General features: G+C 34.6%; 1 protein-coding gene across 2 annotated transcripts in view; it reads right to left on the bottom strand.

Annotated features, from left to right (window-relative positions):
• The window catches only part of LOC126979572 (homeobox protein MSH-C-like), a 49,015-nt gene extending 27,176 nt beyond the window's left edge, over positions 1-21,839 (bottom strand). For both annotated transcript variants that reach the window (XM_050828945.1, XM_050828946.1), the window contains exon 1: positions 21,226-21,839. In XM_050828945.1, the coding sequence (XP_050684902.1) occupies positions 21,226-21,622 (397 nt within the window). In that variant the 5' untranslated portion in view covers positions 21,623-21,839. The remainder of the gene's footprint in view (positions 1-21,225) is intronic.
• Between the last annotated feature and the right edge of the window lie 515 nt (positions 21,840-22,354).

Raw genomic sequence — 22,354 nt, 5'->3', positions numbered from 1 at the left:
TTTATTGTTCCTGTACACTTAAGTTTATGTTTAACTAAAACGTTGTTAAACACAAGATAAACACTGTTTTGTAGTAGAAAAAGATAAACTCCATTTTAGACGTCATTATTGTTAGGTCACTGTTTAACAAAACACGTGTTTAAACCATATTTAAATTATTCTTATGTAATAGTACCGATAATGTCTACAAAATTAAATTCCAATCTCATCTCACAATTTGAAAAAAAAAAATTCTTAACCGACAAAAACTACAAACTTAACCCTTCGATAATTAATATGTTTAGATATAGTTTCTCGGTGTTAGTTCTCTCAATTTTTTTTGACGCATAAATAATCTAAAACTTCACCATATAACTGCGTTCGATTGATCAGTGCTACGTGCTAATCTGCATTAAAGAAATTGCATTTTGTTTTGCTATAAGAATCCTCTTTACATAAAAATCTCATGTTACCATTCACGCGTGCCTCAAGATTAATAACGGGAGCAAATCATCCGTTGGCACGCAGAAGTAGATTGATGTAAATCAATTGTGAACAGTTCTCCATGATTCTTTTATTCAATCGCAAATCACTCGTCCACGAATGAGTAATTTCAATCAGTTATTTACGATATATATTGAAAATTATATTTATTGTATAAATCCATTGCGTGTAGATATATTTGCGTAACGAAACTGTTGTTATATTATATTTATGTAACTTCTGTAACGTCATAAAAAGGTACCCTAAGTATGATGTGTTAATAATAGAGAGAATCATTTAATAAATTCTTCAACGAATACTGGAAAACTCAAATGCAGATCATTTACATGATTGGGCAGCCCAGGACTAACAATATCTTATATCTATATAAAATTCTCGTGTCACAATGTTCATAACTCTATCTTTTAAGTCGAAATTAAATGCAAAATTGCTTCTTATTTAAGATAAAATGAAATTTCATTATTATTTAAATGCAAATTAAATGTTTTAATTAAACTTTACCTTACTCCTCCGAAACGGCTTTACTGATTTTTACCAAATTTTATATCCATATTCAGTAAGTCTGAGATTCGGCTACTAACTATTTTTCACCCCCCTAAATGTTAAGATTACCTACTGCTTCATGTGATCGTGTGCAAGGGAGTATCCCACCGGTGACAGTAAAATGGTGATATTTTTCTTGCGACGTGGTAATTTTTTAATTGAAAAAAATTAAAATTTTGTACGAATAAATTATTTAAATTAAACCCGCTGAGTTTCTTTGAGCGAAAGGGTTCCCAGGTCCCGAAGCTTACATTTTCGAATGGGTGGGGTAGTTTTTAATGATTGATCATTTTTTGAATATAATATATAATTCAAATCTAATATTTTTGAAAATATTTGATTTGAATTTGATGGAATCCTTAACCCGTTGTTCGCAAGGCAAAAACTTAATCCATTCGACCCAAGAGCTCACAAAGATTTATTAAGATTATCTTACAAAATCACAGTAATTTACGAGCCATAATTAATTCGGTCCAAATTAAACTATATTAGATATATTTAACGACATCATGGCGGGTGTCTTAATTAGGCAAAATTATAATATTTATGAGTTTGGTAATAACTCGAGTTGTGTATACTTAATAAGAAATAAACAAACATAATACTACTGTTAGTCTAAATACTCTTCGAGTAAGTAACTTAGTATTTTATTGGGCGATGTATATGCTTTTATTACACCCAAGCTTTAAATATTCTATTAAAGATTCTAAAACAGTTACATCATCCGAACGAATGTTGTAATGAAATTCAGTACAACATTACATCATCTGTTTTCATAATAACACCACCACCATATTCCTTTGGATGATATTATGGTTACTAGGATGGGGTTTTTTAATGTTAGCAGTAAGTTATCTGTTTCAGAATCTTTTATAGAGGATTCATATTATGGGTGTAGATAAAGTCTTGTATGCAACTGTTGATATTTAGGTATTAAAACACTCATGTACACATTCGTGTTTTAATACCCCTTATTACGCAACAGTTGCATAAATAACTATTACAATATTATCCCAGAAAACGTTCAAAACAAACGTGTTACGAAGCTTAAAACAATTGTTAAAAAACGTATCTAAAGGTTATTATAACAATGATGATTTATCTAATAATACCACAGATCACTGAAAATAGCGCGAACACTCTCATGCAATTTAAATATAAATGTTCATTGTACGATATTACATGGTAATCCATATTTTTATGAAAAGAATGCCCGCTGAATTTCTTGCGGCCGCTTTTCTCAGTTCTGTGGCACATTGTTTCGAATGGGTGTAGTGTATAGTTTTTCACGTTCAATAAAATCTTATTTTGAATTAAAAATATTTGACTGTTTGAACTTTTTAGAGCCATATTGTCTTCTACTAATACATGCCACTTTAAGAACACTTTACAACAGCGATTGTTCGCCATATGTTTTGATCTTTAACTGACCAATGAGTATTCAGATTCTCAAAATATATATACTATATTTTTCTAAAGCTTTTCTTGAAACACTTCCTTGTGCGGTGTTTCCGGGACGATACGACATGGGTACCTTCAAAAAAAGCGCGTACACCTTCCTTAAAGACCGGCAACGCTCCTGTGATTCCTCTGGTGTTACCACTTATTATTACCACTAATTGTTTTTGCTGTATCTTTTACGTTCTATTGGAGTGAAAGATACCACGTGGTTAAGCCACGCCTGTGTAGTTTCAATCTATTTGAATGTATTCTCTTAAGAATTAATATGAATTAATATCCGGACGACCGAGCCATGCTCCGATTTTTAAGAATGTACAAAACTTGAACAAAAAAAAAACTAATAGGATATTTGGATTCGAACCGGGGTCTTCTGCTTTCTGGATCACCCAATGTCCCATTTAAGCTATTATAGTCTTGTATACATTATCGTAATTTACCTTTGCATGCTAATGTTATTGTAGCAGTTTCTCATTAAAACACGGATGAAACTACTTTTTTTTAAATTGAAACCTAGCTAGATTTAAATTTAAAATAGGTTATTTAATTATAAATTATAAATAAAAGGTTAAATAATAAATATCATGCCGGTGAGTCAGTTTCGTAGACGTAGAATCTGCAGTAATAACGATGAAGCCACATTCCACGCACGAAGTACCAATAACTAACCAGTATGCTTCAGAATAAAAGAAGTGGACTTTACCAGTGGGAGGCTCCTTTGCCAGCTAGATTCCATGCCATCCGGCTAGATTATGGGTACCTACCACAACGGCGCCTATTTCTGCCGTGAAGCAGTTATGTGTAAGCATTACTGTGTTTCGGTCCGAAGGGCGCCGTAGCTAGTGAAATTACTGGCCAAATGAGACTTGACATCTTATGTCTCAAGGTGATGAGCGCTGTTGTAGTGCCGCTGAGAATTTTTGTGTATTTGAAGAATCTTGAGGGGCACTGCATTGTAAAGGGCAGGGCGTATCAATTACCATCAGCTGAACGTCCTGCTAGTCTCGCCTCTTATTTTCTTTAAGAGAAAAACAATATATGGCGATGAAAATTAATAATTTTCTCAGTCGTTTTTTTTAAATTCAATTAGGTCAAGGAAATGAAACTTATGAATGTCACAAGTTTTTTTTTATATTTACCACCACTAAGGTAAAGTTTGAGCTTTAATAAGAAGAAGTGTCAAGAAACTCATCGCTACTCTTTTAAATGAACATTTACACCATAGTTTTACAAATAATTTCAATTACAATAATATATGTAAAGTGATGCAACAAAAATACTCAAACGTCATTGTTAACCTTGATGGAAATTCGTAAAAAATATTAATATATTAAATTAAATCTGCAGAAAATGCTTAGATATATAAATTTAAGCACGAGTGAATTAATTAAATAATTTTTAAAGATTTCTATAATATAAAAAGCTAAACAAGTATACATAACAAGTATACGTAAGACAGCACTTAAAAAGGCACATCAAAACATTTAGAAAAAGAGAAAGAAGATATCGAAAAGAAACCAACGATATTATAAGCAAATACAATTTGAAAACAAAATTTTATGATCGATGCGGGACTCGAACCCACGACCTCTTGCGTTCCGTGCGAGTGCTCTTCCAACTGTTGTTGCTTCATCTACAGGATCTACTATACAGTTCATAACCTGCTCAACCCAAATGTTTGCATATTAGGAAATTTACTTGAGATGTCTTGCAGACATTCAATACAATACAAGCTTCTCAAAGAGTATTTTTAAGAAAATTTATTGAAGTAACTTTGGGGAAATCCATAATTATATAAATGATTTGAGTTTTCTTTAGTGTTAATTCCGCCAATATTTGTCATTAAACAATTCGACACGTGTTTCGCCTCTACACGAGGCATCCTCAGGACGTGTTGTCTCGCCAAAATCTGGCACGATACATAGACTCAAAGAGTTACTACGCTTTCGTGTTTAACATGTAACGTAGTTTATCTGTCCTCTTACAGGTCTGATTTACCAATACTTTATGATTGCCGTGCCACATTAAGGTTCATGTGTTATTTTAATGTAATTTAAACAGATTATTTGCGTAGAGATATCACTTTATTGTGTGTCTTGTGTGAAGTGTTCCGAAAAGCCGTGTTACCTAATTTTTGCCGCCAAAGATTACCTTCACACGACACACCACAAACTCGGATATCATCCCCACCAACTGGATGTGTGGCGTTTCTCCACAGTGCAATTTTTATGAAACAAGGTACAAACTGTACAATCCAAGCCGATACGACATAGTATACCTACCTTCAAGAAAGTGCATACCCCCTCCTAAAACGCCGCTGTGATTCCTGTGGAGTTGTAGAAGAAAGTGGGCGGTGGTGATCACTTAACTTCAAGTCACTATCACCGATCTTATCCACAAGAGCGTAACGTATCCGCGAGTGACAGCTCAGTTTCAATCAGTATTCATAAAACAAGGTGCTCACCTTGCTAAAGAAGTTCTCACTTCAAAAACACGCTACTATATCTTAATATATATAAATTACGTGACACGTTGTTTGTCCGCGATGGACTCCTAAACTAAACAACGTATTTTAATGGGGATTACTTCATAGAGTGTAGTTTTAGTCCAACTTGAGAGATATGATAGTTTTTATTTTGATTTGAGACCCATAATTATTTTTATTCCAATATTTGTTTTATATGGCCATATTTTCTATGAGAGAATTTATTGACGCACGCTTTGACAGTTCTGCTGTGAAACAATTTCATTATAACAACAAGGAGCATATGTTACGAAATACATAATTCTTGATGCTATGAAAAATTATTGACAAATACATAAAAACAGTATTTTATTTATTATGTACAGAACAACGTCTGTCGAGTCAGCTAGTATTATATAAATCTACATTTTATTAGTAACAAAGAGTGTCTTACCAAAGAGTACGAATAGTTTCTTATGTGTAAAATGGAACGAAGAAAAAAATATTATTCTTCATTCAAATTATTTCGATTAGCTGTCAGCGTTTGTAATAATTAAATGTCATTAAGGAAAATTAACAAATGCTTTTAATCAACTGAATAAAGAAGCAATACATTATCAATTTTACGATTGTATAATAATTAAATAAATTAAACTAATTTTATGCCGTGTGTCGTAATGTCGCCTCTGACAAACGATTCTTTGACAACTTGCTCGAAATTTAATTTTGGTAGTTTTGTAGTTTGTTTTAAATCGTGTGTCTGATTTGAATATTATAATATTTTTTAAATTAAGATATTTGTTTAATGGTTCTATTAACATTAACAGCCGCTATATTATACCTATATTTTTTTGAGACCTTAATTAAATAGCACTCGATATGTTAATGCCTTGAATTATCTACGAGGAATATATTATTTAATTATGTACGACCAATTTTAGCGGGTTGACAACAATTGTTTATTACAATACATATATAAAAATGAATTGCTGTTCGTTAGTCTCGCTAAAACTCGAGAACGGCCGGCCTGATTTGGCTAATTTTGATCTTGAATTATTCGTGGAAGTCCAGGGAAGGTTTAAAAGGTGAATAAATAGGAAAATGCTGCTAAATTTGTTTCTCCTTTGCAACAACAACAAATTTGTTTTTCCTTTGATGTATCCATACATAATTTCTATGAGAGAATTTATTGACGCACGGTTTGACAGTTCTGCTGTGAAACAATTTCATTACGACAGCAGGGTGCATATTTTACGAAGTAATTTTTGATGTTATGATATATTATTGACAAATTCATATAAAAACATTATTTTATTTATTATAAACAGAACAACGTCTGTCGGGTCAGCTAGTACGAAATAAAAACGTGTGTATCTCGGGAAACCAAACAGAAGTGATAACTTAACCTAATCTAAGTTGAACTATTTAATATTGAAATTATGTGGAATAGGTATAATAAATGTAATATAATATAAGGTTATTATTTAATATAATGTTTTATTAATTTTTTTAATGAAAAAAGGAACGAGACGAGCAGGACGTTCAGCTAATGGTAATTGATATGCCCTACCCATTACAATGCAGTGCCGCTCAGGATTCTTGAAAAACTCAAAAAATTTGAGCGGCACTACATTTGCACTCGTCACCTTGAGTTAAGTCTCATTTTCCCTGTAAATTCACTAGCTACGGCGCCCTTCAGACCGAAAAACTAATGTTTACACATTACGGCTTCACGGCTGAAAAAGGCGCCGTTGTGATATCCATAATCTAGCCGGCTTCCTGTGCAAAGGAGCCTCCCACTGATAAAATATATTTTATTTTTAGTTGCAATTCTTGAATATGTACATTAGAATTTTGTGTTTGTACATTATTAGTATCATTATGTAATCCTATAAAAGTAACAATTGGTTAGAGTGAGAGACGAAGAGCCTGCCTAGCGCTGGCGTATGCTTGAGAGAAAGGGAAGCCACACAAGACTGGCGCCGTAACGCGTTACGTTACGAAGCGGTTTACCCTCTATTACTTCAAAAATGACAATTCAATGATCGAGTAAGACATTATCAAACAAAATTACTTATAGTTAGTTACTTAGTTTAGCTGTTAATGCACTTTATTGAGACTTGTCAACTTATGTTTTAAGGTGACGAGCGCAGTTGTAGGATTTATAATCCTGAGCGGCACTGCATTGTAATGGGCAGGGCGAATCAATTACCATCAGCTGAACGTCCTGCTCGTCTCGCCCCTTATTTTCATAAAAAAACTTAGCTGCTTGATTGGGCCATTATGGCGAAGAGTAAGCAGAAAACACGCAAACATGGTGTTTTTAGACAAGTTTTGTGGTGAAAGCATTTCGAGCTATGTACACTACTTAATCCTGTTACACATATCCTTAAGTCTTATTTGTAGGTTGCTAATGCTTGCTGTTGGTTATAGTTAACACTGCCGAACCTTTTTGAACTACCACTTTTCTTTGAATTTAAACAAGTTTTTTGGCATGGCGTGCCGCATTTTATTGGTACTTCTCTCAGAAAAGTTATTCTTATAGCTTGTACTTTTTTATGTAGGTTCATTTATTCAGATTAGTACTGAATAGCGAGGATTGTAAGCATATAAACTGTTATCCACGCGAGAATTTTGATAATATTGGCTTTGTTACATAGATGGCGGGCCGGCAGCTGTGACCTCATTAATGACGCCGGAATTTCTTGTTTGCCTGCATCCTTTACTGTGTCCCCATACCGTAGGTGGGTTGGTTTTTTCTCGCAGTCTATTTTTAATTTGGGCCTGAGGGTAGTTTCGGTTCATATGCTACAGCCAAATTACTTATGCAATATTATTAGCATGTACATATACAAACAGTTACTTCTTTTTAACTCTGAAAGAGCGGCGATATCACAGCACGAATCTATCATAAATCACGTTTTTTGTTTACAATAACCAAAGCTTGTTTATCTAGCAAACCGCTTAATGATACCTCGACTATTGTAAACAGAAGTGGTTTTAGCGTCTCAACTGGTCGGAGCCGGGTTTGGCGCCAAAACAACCCTGCAGGCGCGTGGGACGTGCTGGCATATCATAGCTTAAAATGACCTATTATGTATAAGAAACTATAGAGCGATATTTTCATGAGAAAAAAATTTGAGTTTCTCTCAAGTAGTGCCTAAAGAAGTTTTACTTCTCAAAAATATTGAACGAAGTTTTTAAAAAATAATTATTTATTTCTTTCAATATTACCTACTTCTAAAAATTAACAAACATGTTAACAACTCTTAGGACATAAATTTGTCAGTAAAATTCGCGAACACAGAATATCGGTCCGGCCGAAGCTGATGCAGTCATGTGGCGACATCGTGGTGTGGGTCGTTCCCTAAAATATGATCGAGGGAGGCGATGGCTGGTCCATGCGTTATGCTGCAAACGGGGCTACTTGTGGTGGCTTGACCATCGTCTATTCGATAAATCGACTTGATATTGACGACCTGTACAGCCGAGTGGTTAGCGATCCTACCTACTAAGCTAGAGGTCCCAGGTTCGAATCCCGGTAGGTGCAAGCATTTATATGATGAATATGGATGTTTGTTTCGGAGTCATGGATATTTACATGTATTTATGTATGTTTATATGAATTTATGTATGTTTAAGTAAGTATATTGTATTAAATATATCATTGTCTTGTAACCCATAACACAGGCTATATATGCTTAACTTGGGGCAAGATAGTTTGTGTAAAATTTGTCAATATATTATTAAAATTAATTATACTTAATATATTTATACTTATTTAATCTTAAATATAATGCTTTCAAAATACCTTCATAAATTTACATTATTTTTTTAATTTACGCGTGGTAGTCATTGAGTAAGTAGTTGTTTGAGTATTTCTGTTTCAACACTTTACATACAAATGCAATTAAAATAATATTGTATTTATTTTATGGCATTTATTTTCTCAAAATTCATTCCTATAGAATTCTATTGATGTCATTTCTAATATACTAGACACTACTACCGCTTTGGAAACAAATGGCGCTCTCAGAGAGACAAAGCGGCGCAAGAAACTCTCCCAGTATTTTTTTGCGCTCTTTTTGATCAAATATACAATAGAAAATATTGATTAAAATAGTAAATGTTGATTTAAAAGAATGCCAATGAGTTCTTGACACTTCTTCTTAATAAGACTCAAACTATTCCAAAGTGGTGGTAAATGGTAAAAAGTTTAACTTTTGTTATTCATAAGTTTAATTTCCTTGATCTATCTAAATGCATAATGTGCTTTCGGTGCGAAGCTAGATTTTTGCCGAAACCGTATCTTGAACCGGTCAATTTCTCGCAATCAAAACAAAAAGTTTTTTTTAATGACAGTAAGGGACGAGTCGAGCAGAACGTTCAGCAGGATGGTAATTGATATGCCCTGCCTATTACAGTGCGGTGCCACTCAGGATTATTGAAAAACCCAAAAATTCCCACTACAATTGCGCTCGTCACCTTGAGACATAAGCTGTTAAGTCTCATTTGCCCAGTAATTTCACTAGGTACGGCACCCTTCAGACCGAAACACAGTAATGCTTACATATTACTGTTTCACGGTAGAAAAAGGCGCCGTTGTAGTACCCATAATATAGCCGGCATCCTGTGCAAAAGAGCCTCCCACTGGTTAAGTTGACAAGTAAGTTATCACAGTTTCTCTTTCATCACAGTAATGATACATAGAAGTTAATAATATGTCCGTGCATTGATTAATGATGCTTGTCTAGACGGGGCGTCGGTGACAGTACAAATTAATGCTTTCTTTAGCCGATTCAAAACGTCATACATATTACACCTATATACTTACTATCCGGTTACATTGTCTCTGGACTTTACGTCGATGACGTCACTTTGTTACGGTGTGCAAAACAAGCATCATTCATTCATTCATCATCACCATCAGCGGGAAGACGTCCACTGCTGGACAAAGGCCTCCCCGAAAGATCTCCACGACGATCGGTCCTGCGCTGCCCTCATCCAAGGTATTGCGGCGATATTGACCAGATCGTCGGTCCATCTTGTGGGAGGCCTACCAAGACTGCGTCTTCCGGTACGTGGTCGCCATTCGAAGCAACACTAGGATATTATTATTATTAACTAGCTGACCCGACAGAAGTTGTTCTGAATATAATAAATAAAATAATGTTTTTTAAGAATTGAAACGTCACTATCACAATGGATAACCGAAGTCAATAAAGTTCTCGCACGTAGCGGTTAATTTACCAACTATTAGCGAAAATTAAGTTTATTTATTTTATCTCCTGAGAGATTCTAATTAGTTATTTGTTTTAAACTATTCTTTCAGTTCTGAACGACGGGGGACATATCAAAGGAAGAACAAAATTTTAGTTTATGTTTATTTTATTCCGAGAATTTTCATATTTACTCACCTTTTAAGCCTTACCTGGACTTCCACAAATAATTCATGGCCAAAATTAGCCAAATTGGTATAGCCGTTCTCGAGTTTTAGCGAGACTAACGAACAGCAATTCATTTTTATATATATTTGTCAGTATAATAAATAGATGTGAATTTGTTATGTTGTGATGCTGATTATTATCAATAAATTAACTGGGCTAATTAAAAATTTATTTATTTTTCTGGTAGTACTATTAAAGCGACACAGAACAACAGAAACTGTTATCAACAAAAGTCAAAACGTAATAATGAAAACATCAAAAGACAGTAGTGATAGCACGAAAATATCACGACATGTACCTAACGGTAATGAAACTGCATACCGTACTGACACAGCAGGACGAGCGCGAGGGGGTGAAATAGGAACAGGAGGGGGCGTCACGTTCCAGCGAGGTCCAGAGATATTCTATATATAGTACTATTTTAAATTGAGACTTACGCATAACCTTGAGTGGTGAGCGAATCTAATCCGCAAGTATACACATACGTTACTTATAATTAATTATTCTAATTTTCATTGTCAAAGCTTTTGATAAATATTACTTTCATATCTCACAAACATACAAAAATTATGGATTATATTTTACTTGTGTAGGCTGATGCATCTCCTGTACTCAATAATTCTAATTTTTACGTATTAATTTACAGTAACTTTTTTTGACATACTCGTGTGAAGCATTACTTTTAAGTATTTGACGTTTGAGTAGTTTTGTTGCGTCAGTTTACATATACATTTTCATTAATATAGTAATATTGACACACTTTTTACACAAATTATCTTGCCCCAAGTTAAGCATATATAGCCTGTGTTATGGGTAACAAGACAACGATATATTTAATACAATATACTTACTTAAACATACATATAAACATACATAAATACATTTAAACATCCATGACTCGGAAACAAACATCCATATTCATCATATAAATGCTTGCACCTACCGGGATTCGAACCCGGAACCTCTAGCTTAGTAGGTAGGATCGCTAACCACTCGGCTATGCAGGTCGTCTTCATAAGCTGTACATGTTCATTTAAGAGAGTGGCAACGAGTTCACTGCCACTTCTTCTCATTAAAACTCAACCTTTTGCGAAGTGGCTGTAAATGAAACCAGAAAAGAAAACTTGACATTCATAAGTGTCATTTCCTTGACCTATACGCATAAAGTGATTTTGATTTGATTTGATTTCCACAATTGCACGTTTCGCGTGAAACTTTCTTGCTTCGCACAGCCACTTTGTAGAATCCAATCTTACTCTAAGGCCCTCTTTCACCACATTCAAACTATCAAAAAAAATTAAACTATCAAGTAAGCTAAACACTGAGTAAAGTCAATAGTAACATAACATGCGATTTTCACGACCTTAAAGTAACACTAATCTTAAGATTAACTGTCCCGTAAGTAACTTGCCGCATCTTCTGCCAATTAGCACGGTTACTTGACACTTGCATTATACATATTATGTGCCTACTATTATTATCAGTTGTTGTTTTATGCACTTCTCTCTCTTTTAATTTTATCCATAACTAGTTGACCCGACAGACGTTCTTCTGTATTTAATAAATAAAATAATGTTTTCTATGAATTTGTCAATAATATATCATAACACCAAAAATTACTTCGTAAAATATGCACCCTGCTGTCGTAATGAAATTGTTTCACAGCAGAACTGTCAAACCGTGCGGCAATAAATTCTCTCATAGAAATTATGTATGGACACATCAAAGGAAAAACAAATTTGTTGTTTTTTTTTAATGTAGCAGCATTTTCCTATTTATTATAAACCTTCTCTGGACTTCCACAAATAATTCAAGACCAAAATTAGCCAAATCGGTCCAGCCGTTCTCGAGTTTTAGCGAGACTAAGGAACAGCAATTCATTTTTATATACATAGATAGATAATGATATTCACACATTTACACATTTAGTGGTTATTTACCACTAAATAACAAAAACTGTATCATACTATTTCCAGATGCTTTCTAGTTTCAAAGGATACAAACAGCGTGCGCTAAACAGTGAAATCAACGCTCAACATTCAACAAAATCATAAATGACAATCTGCAATAACGTTTGACAAGTGATATTTGACATAAAATTGAACGAATATGACGTATGATAGATTCATTACTCACTTAAACAATCAGTAGTTACTCAAGACATAATTTTCGATTGTGAAATTGGCAAAATATACTCATAACATGTTGCTTCCAATTCACGTTAATTGAGAAGTAACTAATCTTTGCTTTACTTGGACATGGTGAACGAGGCCCTAAAACTAACAAGGCAACAATTATCCCGAAGCGTCATTGTCGCATTAAGTTGAACCGTCGACTTTCACCACGGATCCACCGGTTCGATTCCCGCCTGCCTCGTACCTATCGGTTTTCTAATTCAAGATTTTTAAGGCCCATAGTCTTTGGTAGCAACTATTCATAACATATAATCCAGTGGCGTAGCGTGCCTTGGCGGGGCCCCGTATAATAAAGGTAAAGATTTCTCACAAAAGAAAAAAAAAATTTTGCATAAAATTAAGAGAAATATTTATTCATAATAATTATGTATCTGTCACTTTCTCCAAATTTTTTACAAGCAATTAAAATTAAATATACATTCTCCATGCCTTTTTTTTCGGCAAGCAGCAAATAGCACCAAGCAAGCAGTACCAGTGGTTGCCTCCTTTGCACAGTAAGCTGGCTAGATTATGGGTACCACTACGGTGCCTATTTTTGCCGTGAAGTGGTAATGTGTAAACAATATTGTGTTTCGGTCTGAAGGGCGCCGTAGCTAGTGAAATTACTGGGCAAATGAGACTTAACATCTGTCTCAAGGTGAGCGCAATTGTAGAGCCACTCTACTCTATTGTAATGGGGAGGGCGTATCAATTACCATCAGCTGAAGGTCCTGCTCGTCTCGTCCCTAATTTTCATAAATAAAAGGAAGTATTTCTTAACTTTTGCTTACGCACGTCCGGGGCCCCCGTGGTCCGGGGGGCCCCTTTAATTGATACGCTAGATACGGCGGTAGCTACGCAGGGGCGTATAAATAAATTAATTTGAAGGTCGCTAGTATATTCTAAGTCTAGTTTGCCTAATCATCTAATAAATAAAACAACCAAATTAATTTGAATACAATACTAACATTAACCTCATGACTTTGACGACAACTAAAAGTTTCGGCAGTGAAATTTGTAATTTTAAAAGATAATTTGTATTTGACCTTGTACAGTTTTAAATTTTTATGTGAACGCATGCTAGAGTGTACAGTATAAATAATTAAGTATTATTTTATAAGTGGATATTCATTATTGTGTCTTCTACCGCATTTATCACGGGGAGTGTTCATTGATCAGATCGTCGGTCCATCTTGTGAGGGGCCTACCAACACTGCGCCTTCCAGTAAGTGGTCGCCATTCAAGGACCTTACTGCCCCACCGGCCATGTGTCCGTCGAATTATGTGCCCTGATAACTGCCACATCAGTTTCGCAATCATTTGGGCTATATGGTGGCTTTGGTAATCTTACGGATCTCCTCATTTCTGATTCGATCTCGCAAGGAAACTCCGAGCATAGCCCTCTCCATTGCCCTCTGAGTGACCATTAGCTTTCTCATCAGGCCCATACTTAGTGACCAAGTCTGCGACCATATTTAAATGCTACTTAGCTATTTACTTGTGGCTGTAAGTTCGAGAACAAATCTGATGTAGCCAACACTACCTTCAATTCACACGATGACTGAAGAAATGGAAGGCGAGGACAAACGAGCGTAAGGGTCACTTTGTGTTAAGTGATCACCGCTGCTCTCATTCTCTTGCAACACCAGAGGAATCACAGGAGCGTTGTCGGTCTTTTAGAAAAGTGTACGCGGTTTTACTGAAGGTACCCATGTCGTATCGTCCTGGAAACAATGCAAAAGGAAGCTCGTTCCACAGCTTGGTTGTACGTGGAAGAAGGTTCCTTGAAAACCGCACTGTACAGGAACTTTACACATCCAGATGGTGGGGATGATAACCAAATTAGGTACCTTCTTATTTCGGATAATTAGCTAAGCTTGGTATTATGTTTATGTTTTTTTTTTAATTTTTTTCTACATGTTTGAGAAAACTTTTACTGCGATGAAACAAAAAATAGATAGCGAAATACTTTTTTTTTAATACACGTTCAAATTAAGGGCAGCTTCAGATACTTGCATTAAAATTTAAATAAATTAAAGAAAATATTCTAAAATAATTTGCTGTTCTGTTGTATTCCGCAGTTACGCTAATATATTTAAAAATTGATCCTTATAACCTTTAATTATATGTTAATTGAGAACTTGATTACTTAAATTATTCTGTTCAGTAAATTTTCATAAATTATTCTACATTTAATTTCAAATTTTATAATATGATTACTACTTGCTTGGTGCTTTATTTCGTGTGGAAATAGGTATTTAAAAAATATTGTGGGAAAACTCTGATTTTCTAGAAAAGTTACCTATATTTTAATCCAGGGTATAATCTGTCTCCATTCTAAATATTACCTAAATCCGTCCAGAAGTTATTGTGTGAAAGAGTAACAATGACACACACACATACATACGCTGACTTTTTGCCTTTTGGAGGAGCATTTTAGATATTTTAACTACAATAATTTATCTGATGGTATGTCGTATTTTTTTAAACTTTCCTGTAAACAATATTTCTAGTTTTTCTTTCGGGTTGAAGGATAACTAAACCATCTGGTGAGCTGACTCTGGGGACCTAAACGACTTATAATTTTGGAGAAAATCCTGGAAAAAAGAAAAATTTTATTCTTTTCTTTATAAAGATAGATATTATATACTACGACGAAACGTTTATTATTTAAAAGCAGTTATAATCTAAATGTTGATTTTCAAGTTTCAAACTTCAAAAAACAAGGGCTTTCATATAACTTCACCCCCTTAGGGGGGGATTTTCTCAAAAAGTATTTCTTATATGACACTTATACCGATTATGAAGAACCTACCTACCTTCTAAATGTCAAGTCAAGAACAACAATACTAAAACTTTCCAATACGAACTTCGAAGAAAAATATAAATGTCTATATACTCTATTTAAAAATAAGTGGGGATTTTCCAAAATACTTTATATTGCTATTTATTATTTAACTTTTTGCTGATAATCTACATATCGAAATCGTCTCTTAACTTCACAAACATACCTAGTCTTGCATACAAACTTCCAAACCCTATTTCATCTTGTTTGAGGGGTCATTTCTCAAAACCAGATCTTATGACACCGAGGTTCTAGAAGGATTTTCCATTTAAATTTCAAGTTTTTAGCCTTTATAGTATCTGAGTTTTCGTGGTTAGTCAGTGAGTGAATCAGTGGTATTTCTCTCTTATACATAGGGTGTAATCATTAACTGATAACTGACTAAGACATTAACCATAATTCTGAAAATGAATTTAAGCGTAGACTTTGTAATTTTTTAAATAATAATTTGTTTTTAGTTTGATCTTTAAGTGTACTTTTCTTTTTATTTGTGTAGAAATAGTTGTAGAATATGTTTTAGATTGATATAATACGTTATTAGTATCTAGCCGACAATCAATGTCAAAAAAGTATGTTTTTTTAAATTACTAATTTAATTTAAATTTGTTCTTATATATTTTTCTTCTAATGTGTGTAGAAGCAGTTGTAAAATATTTATTAGATTTATATAATTCTTATAGCCGACAAACAATTGTCATAAAATTATGTTTCATGCATGTCTGATTGCCTGTAAGTAGAATCGAAATTATAATTTTTTTAAGTATGCTGTAATTATAGTGGATCTTAACCAGATCGCCTAATTCCACCTTCGCACGACACGCCACAAGTTAGGATATCATCCTCACCATCTGGATGTGTGGTGGTCCTCCACAGTGCGGTTTTCAAGGAGCTTTCTTCCACTTACCTACTACATAGCTGTGGAATGAACTTCCTTGTGTGGTGTTTCCGGGACCATACGACATGGGTACCTTCAAAAAAAGGGCGTACACCTTCCTTAAAGGCCGGCAACACCAGAGGAATCACAGGAGTGTGATTCCTCTGGTGTTGCAAGAGATTGTGGGCTGCGGTGATCACTTAACAACAGGTGACCCGTACGCTCGTTTGTCCTCCTATTCCATAAATCGTCGGTCCATCTTGTAGGAGGCCTACCAACAACTACTTACTAAATGTATGAGAATGTTTATTACCAAAATTTTGGATACTTCTCATTTGATGTTTGATGCCACTTCACTTTTGCAACTATCTGATCTATGTCGGTGATTTTGGTTCTCCTACGGATCTTCTCATTTCTGATTCGATCTCGCAGGGAAGCTCCGAGCATAGCCCTCTCTATTGCTCTATGAGAGATCATGAGCGACCATGTCTTCGTGGGGGATTAGGAAACAGTGACGAAAGAGATGATGAGGAGTAAATGAAGAGAGAGACAGTTCTAGGAAAGAAAATGTAAGGACGGATTGGTCATGTTAAAAAGATAGGTGGGAGAAGATTAATTATACAATTCATTCCTCTCATTGTATAAACTGTAAAAAAATAAAGGTTCCGAATAGTAATAAATATATATAATATTACTAGCTGACCCCACAGACGTTGTTCTATAGATTATAAAAAAAAATACTGTTTTATAGGAATTTTCCAATAATATTTCAAAACATCAAGAATTATTTCGTAAAAAATGCCCCCTGTTGTTATAATGAAATTGTTTCACAGAGGAACTGTCAAACCGTGCGTCACTAAATTCTCTCATAGAAAATATGTCCATACAAAACAAATATTGAAAATAAAAATAATTATGGGTCCCTAATCGAAATAAAAACTATCCTATGTCTCAAGTTGGACCAAACTGCACTCCATGAAGTAATCCCCATTAAAATCCGTTCATTAGTTTAGGAGTCCATCGCGGACAAACAACGTGGCACGTAATTTATATATATTAAGATAGTATATTAAAAATTCTCCGAAACATGCTGCATCTTATGTATAAGTATTATTCCGATTGGTTTAGCAGTTTTTGCTGTACAACCGAAGGAAGAACTCTCGATTTATGAGAATAAATTCAGTTTCAAATGTATACATTAACACTTAAGCATATAAAATAGCACTAAATCTTTTTTTTTATTTAAAACAAACAAAGAACTTTAAGTAGCGATTTTGTGTTTAATTACTATGCTAATTATTTCATTATCTGTGGTAAAAAATCATGAACAATGCTCTTAATATTATAAATGTATCCCTGTTTTATTTGCTTGGAAGATTTTTCACAAAGCATCTAAGTAAAGCATTAAGGTAACAATGACGACAGTAATAAATAATTTAAAGTAAATGGAAGCCTTAGACAGAGAGATTAGTAAAAAAATGCAAATTCCAAATTAGTATTGTTTGTTTTTGAAGTGAAAACTTGTAATATATTATATTATATTTTTAGATGAGATAAAACCTCTGGACTCGCGACAACACTGACCTGTATAACTAACATTGGACAGGCTGATCAATATATTTGACAGCAAATTTTTTTTGTCTGTTTGAAGCGCCACTCGCGAGCGTCCTGAGAACTAATTTTGACGTATAATACAAATGGCTGCGAGAGAAACGTACAATACTCTGAGGTATTTTTGTATTTTTATAATAATTTCGGTCATTTTCCGTGTTATTTATACTTCAGGAATCAACATAATATTTTTTTGTTAGTAGTATTTTATTTCCTATTGATATTTGTTTACCTGCAGTTGTCATCACTAGTTTAAGTACCGCAGACCCTCGCTACATAGCCAACAGCGCCAAAATGGCGAATGGCATCCAGCAGTGGACCTCTTCCAGCTGATGATGATGATGATGATTCATAAAGCAGTAATATTTACAAAATATATAATAAAGTGAAAATATCTCGACGTCCTCTCGAGCCAACTTTACCCAAGCTTTACATAGCGTAGCGTATGGCTCAATCTCAATCAACACCACTTATATGTTTCTCATTCAAATGTTGTGAGCCTTCTTGAGACTGAGATTGAGTCTCGTGCCAGAATTTGGCGAGTCAACATCTCCTGAGGATGCCTCGTTTAGAGGCGAAACACGTGTCGAATTGATTGAAGACGAATCTTAGCGGAATTTACACTCAATTTGGCTCACAACATTTGAATATTAATGGATTTCCGCAAAATAACGCCTAACTAGGTATATTTTTCTCAATCTCTTATTATCTCAATTGTTATCAATATAAATTATATTTTTCTCAATTTCTTATTATCTTATCTCACTCACACAAAGGATTCATACAAGAGATAGTAGCAGCAAGTAACATAATATAAAAATTATTGTAGTTCGTTGTAACTTTGATCGATGTTTTAATAATAGTAAGTAGTTTTTTTTAAATACCTACACTATATAAAAAAAACTACTTCTCGTTCAGACCAATTTTCGATGGAAGTTTGCATGGTATTGTACATCATATATTTTTTTAGGTTTATCACTCTCTTATTTTAGAAGTTACATTAGAAACCTCAATATCATTTTTGACGATCTATTCATAAATTCCCCACAAGAATAAAGTGGCACAAAGTGCCACTCAGGTATTTTTTTATGACAGCGAGGGAGGAGACGAGCATGTGGTTGAGCTGATGGTAATTGATACGCCCTGCCCATTACAATGCAGTGCCACTCAGGATTCTTGAAAACGCAAAAATAATTCCGAGCGGCACTACAATTGCGCTCGTCGCCTTGACACATAAGATGTTAAGTAATTGCCCAGTAATTTCACTAGCTACGCCGCCCTACAGAACAAAACACATTAATGCTTACACATTACTGCTCCAAGGCAGAAATAGGAACCCTTGTAATACCCAGAATCTAGCCGGCATCCAGTGAAAAGGAACGTCCCACTGGTAAGTGTTAATGACAAACAAAAATCGAAACTTATATCTAATAAGCTTACTTATTGCAGTTTATGGAAAAACTTAATGTCAACTGGGAAAAAAACTGCAAAGAAAAACCCCGGACAACATCAATACAATTTTATTTTAAAGTCTAGAACACGGACGAGTAAAAAAAGAAGGACTCCGCGCCGTGATATTAGCAAGTGAAGCACCGTTATGCTAGTGTGTGTGCGGTTACAGGGGATACTAGCTACACAACTTTTTCTCCATTAAATAATCATATAATACAGATACTCATATAGTATCGTTTTTACACTATTTCACAACGCACGACGGCATTTTTAAAATATTTTATTGAGACGATGACAATTCTCATAATGGCCGCCTATCGGCTTGTAGTATTGTAAGTGTGTGCGTGGGGCTATGTATTTACACGTTAATCGGCTTGTTTTGGTGCTACACTGTTATGTAAGGTGACACGGAGTCCTTATTTTTTTACTAGTCCGTGGGCTAGAATTACAATTCTTTTTGTTGCCTATGTTGGGCTGACCAGTTTACTTTACTGTGATGATAATATGACTGAAGGACTTTCTAAGCCAGATTAAACTGTATGTGTATTCTATATCATCTCTAAGCATTGCTGTAGATGTCAGTTTGTTAACTCTCCATCAGGTAAACCAATTGCTCGTTGCCCCCTCTAATAATAAAAATCACCTAACCAAAGTAGACATTAATTAAATTTTTCTTTTGTCTTGTTTTTTTTTTTCTCACGTTGAAATATTTTTAGTTCATAATGTACTTTAAATGATAATTCCTTTTCAGTTGTTTTATTTTTTGTGTTATTTTAAATTATTTTTAGTAACGTAAGTTTTAAAATAGCTACCTGAAATTAATTGTAATATTTTTCAGTTCATGATGCATGCTGTGAGTTATTTTTTGAAGCTTTGAATTCAGCTCTTGCACGTCTTCCAGAAGAAGATCCTTTAGAGTTTTAAAAATAGGCGTCAAAGACCGAAAGTAATGAAGATTGACTTGCAACAGTTCTTCAATTACGAATTATCAATTGAATTTGAAACTTAAAATTGGATCAACCCAACCAACTATGAGTTCTATTTTTCCTATTAAAGTCCTGAATGAATCGCTTCGAAAAAAGAGTGGTATAAATCTTTTTATATTGCTCGATTTGGCGGAGGCACTGCCGTGCTATTGAATATTTACTCGGGAGTTTCAAGGTTTATGTTCCACGTAGGTACTTCGTAATTATGTGGGATAAATTAATTGCGTGGTGTTTTCAATTTGGCAGCGCTCACAGTAGCACAGAATCACAGGATATATAACAAATAGAGAGTATTCGCGGCGGTTGTCTCCTGCCATCACTTGATTCATACATTCGTATATCCTTCTGTACAATTAATACTATTAAAATAAATGACTCAGAAGTTCAGAGATTACCTTCATTACGGAATTTGTTCCCAAAAACCTTAAGGAGTTTTTTAGTATCGCGTTAATCGAAAAATCTTCTTTAAAAATATTCTTGTGTGTTTTGGTGCCAACTGTCGACTTCATTGACAATGTTCTAAATAAATAAAAAAGAAGAAAGAAAACAAATGTAAAAATAATATTATCGTATGATATGACGAATTTGTCATTTGTAATTATACTCTATCTTTAGTCCAATAAGAATTTAAGTCCTCTGTAAGGTGATCATATCACAATTTTCATAATTTTATGTAATAAATTTAAATTGGCTTGCTAATTCATTTTTTTAGGTTTTGTCATTTCTCATTTCCCTATGTTATTTCAATTTCTACGAAGCATAGCAGAATACCAACCTAAAGATACATTAATAAGGTCAGTAGACATGTGCGTAGCTTTAGCTGTTGGCAAATATTCCTTTATTTTACCCCAATTGTATTAAAATCGATATAATTGACAAACTACTTACTGTTGGGAGATCCAGCTCGAAACATTGGGTTGGGCGCCATCCACGGAAACGCACCAAACGGCCAAGCAGGAGGTGCAGGACCCTGGTACAATCTCGGCAACATAGGTTGAGGCACCACCACTCCACTCCTACCTTCAATCTCATCCCCGTCATTTCCTTCTCTTTCATCAACATTAGACTCCACATCTTCTATGTCTACGTCACTATCATCTGTGTCTAAATTGCTCTCAACGTCATTATTAGTTTCAGGTGTGTCTCTTGGTGCGTCAGTCTTACTTCCTAAAAGCGAGTCCACACTGAACGATATTCTACCTCTAGCACCGCTTTCTGCGGCTTCAGACCGCTCGCTTTCCAGCGATGTCTTCATTTCATATATTTGACATTTCCCAATCACCATCCCTAAGCCGATAAGTTGGACATATCGAGACTAATAAACCTATAACTTATCAATTTTTATTTCAAGTCAACCTTCGATCACATTTTTTGATCACAGCTGTTTATTAATTCACAACGCCGTCACAGATATACGAAGCATCCGTAAACTTGGAAGCGTGTTTTACGATCGCGAATACGTTTAAAAAGACGTTCGCAAAATTCGCGTGCGGCGCGTTGGATATCACGCCAGCTTTGGAGTGAGAGTCCGCCTTACAAGCGAGCGAGATAGCCAGAGCGAGGAATTTTAATAAGTGGCGCGGTGTGAGTGAGATAGCAATACAATACGATATGTGTGTAAACGTGATATTGAAGAGGCGGTCCGTTGCGCTCAAATTAATCGCTTCTGTGGAATACGCCTTATACAAAACACCTCAGCCCTTCGAAATTGAATCTTATTTGATTCCATTTAGAGTGTATTTCTGTTTTTGTTTGTATTTTAGTAGTGTTGTAATAATGGTGAATACGTCAGATTGCAGTTGCTATTGTGTTGAATGAAAAAGGAGTAAATAGAGAGCTACCGACTATGTGGAGGGGGCTTTACGATTTAATTATTCGCGAGTACGGAGGCATTTTGTAGCCGGCTAAATGTGACATTGTCTCATTAATATCAGGCGGCCATTTTTGATTTGTTTGTGACACGGGATAGGTGCGAATGTTGATGTAAGTTTGAATGTCTATTGTCTGGGACGTTTGC

This window comes from Leptidea sinapis, chromosome 3 (genome assembly GCF_905404315.1).
Source record: "Leptidea sinapis chromosome 3, ilLepSina1.1, whole genome shotgun sequence".
Taxonomy (NCBI): Eukaryota; Metazoa; Arthropoda; class Insecta; order Lepidoptera; family Pieridae; genus Leptidea; species Leptidea sinapis.
The sequence above is the reverse complement of the archived record's forward strand: the minus strand, read 5'-3'. Positions and strand labels throughout refer to the sequence as shown.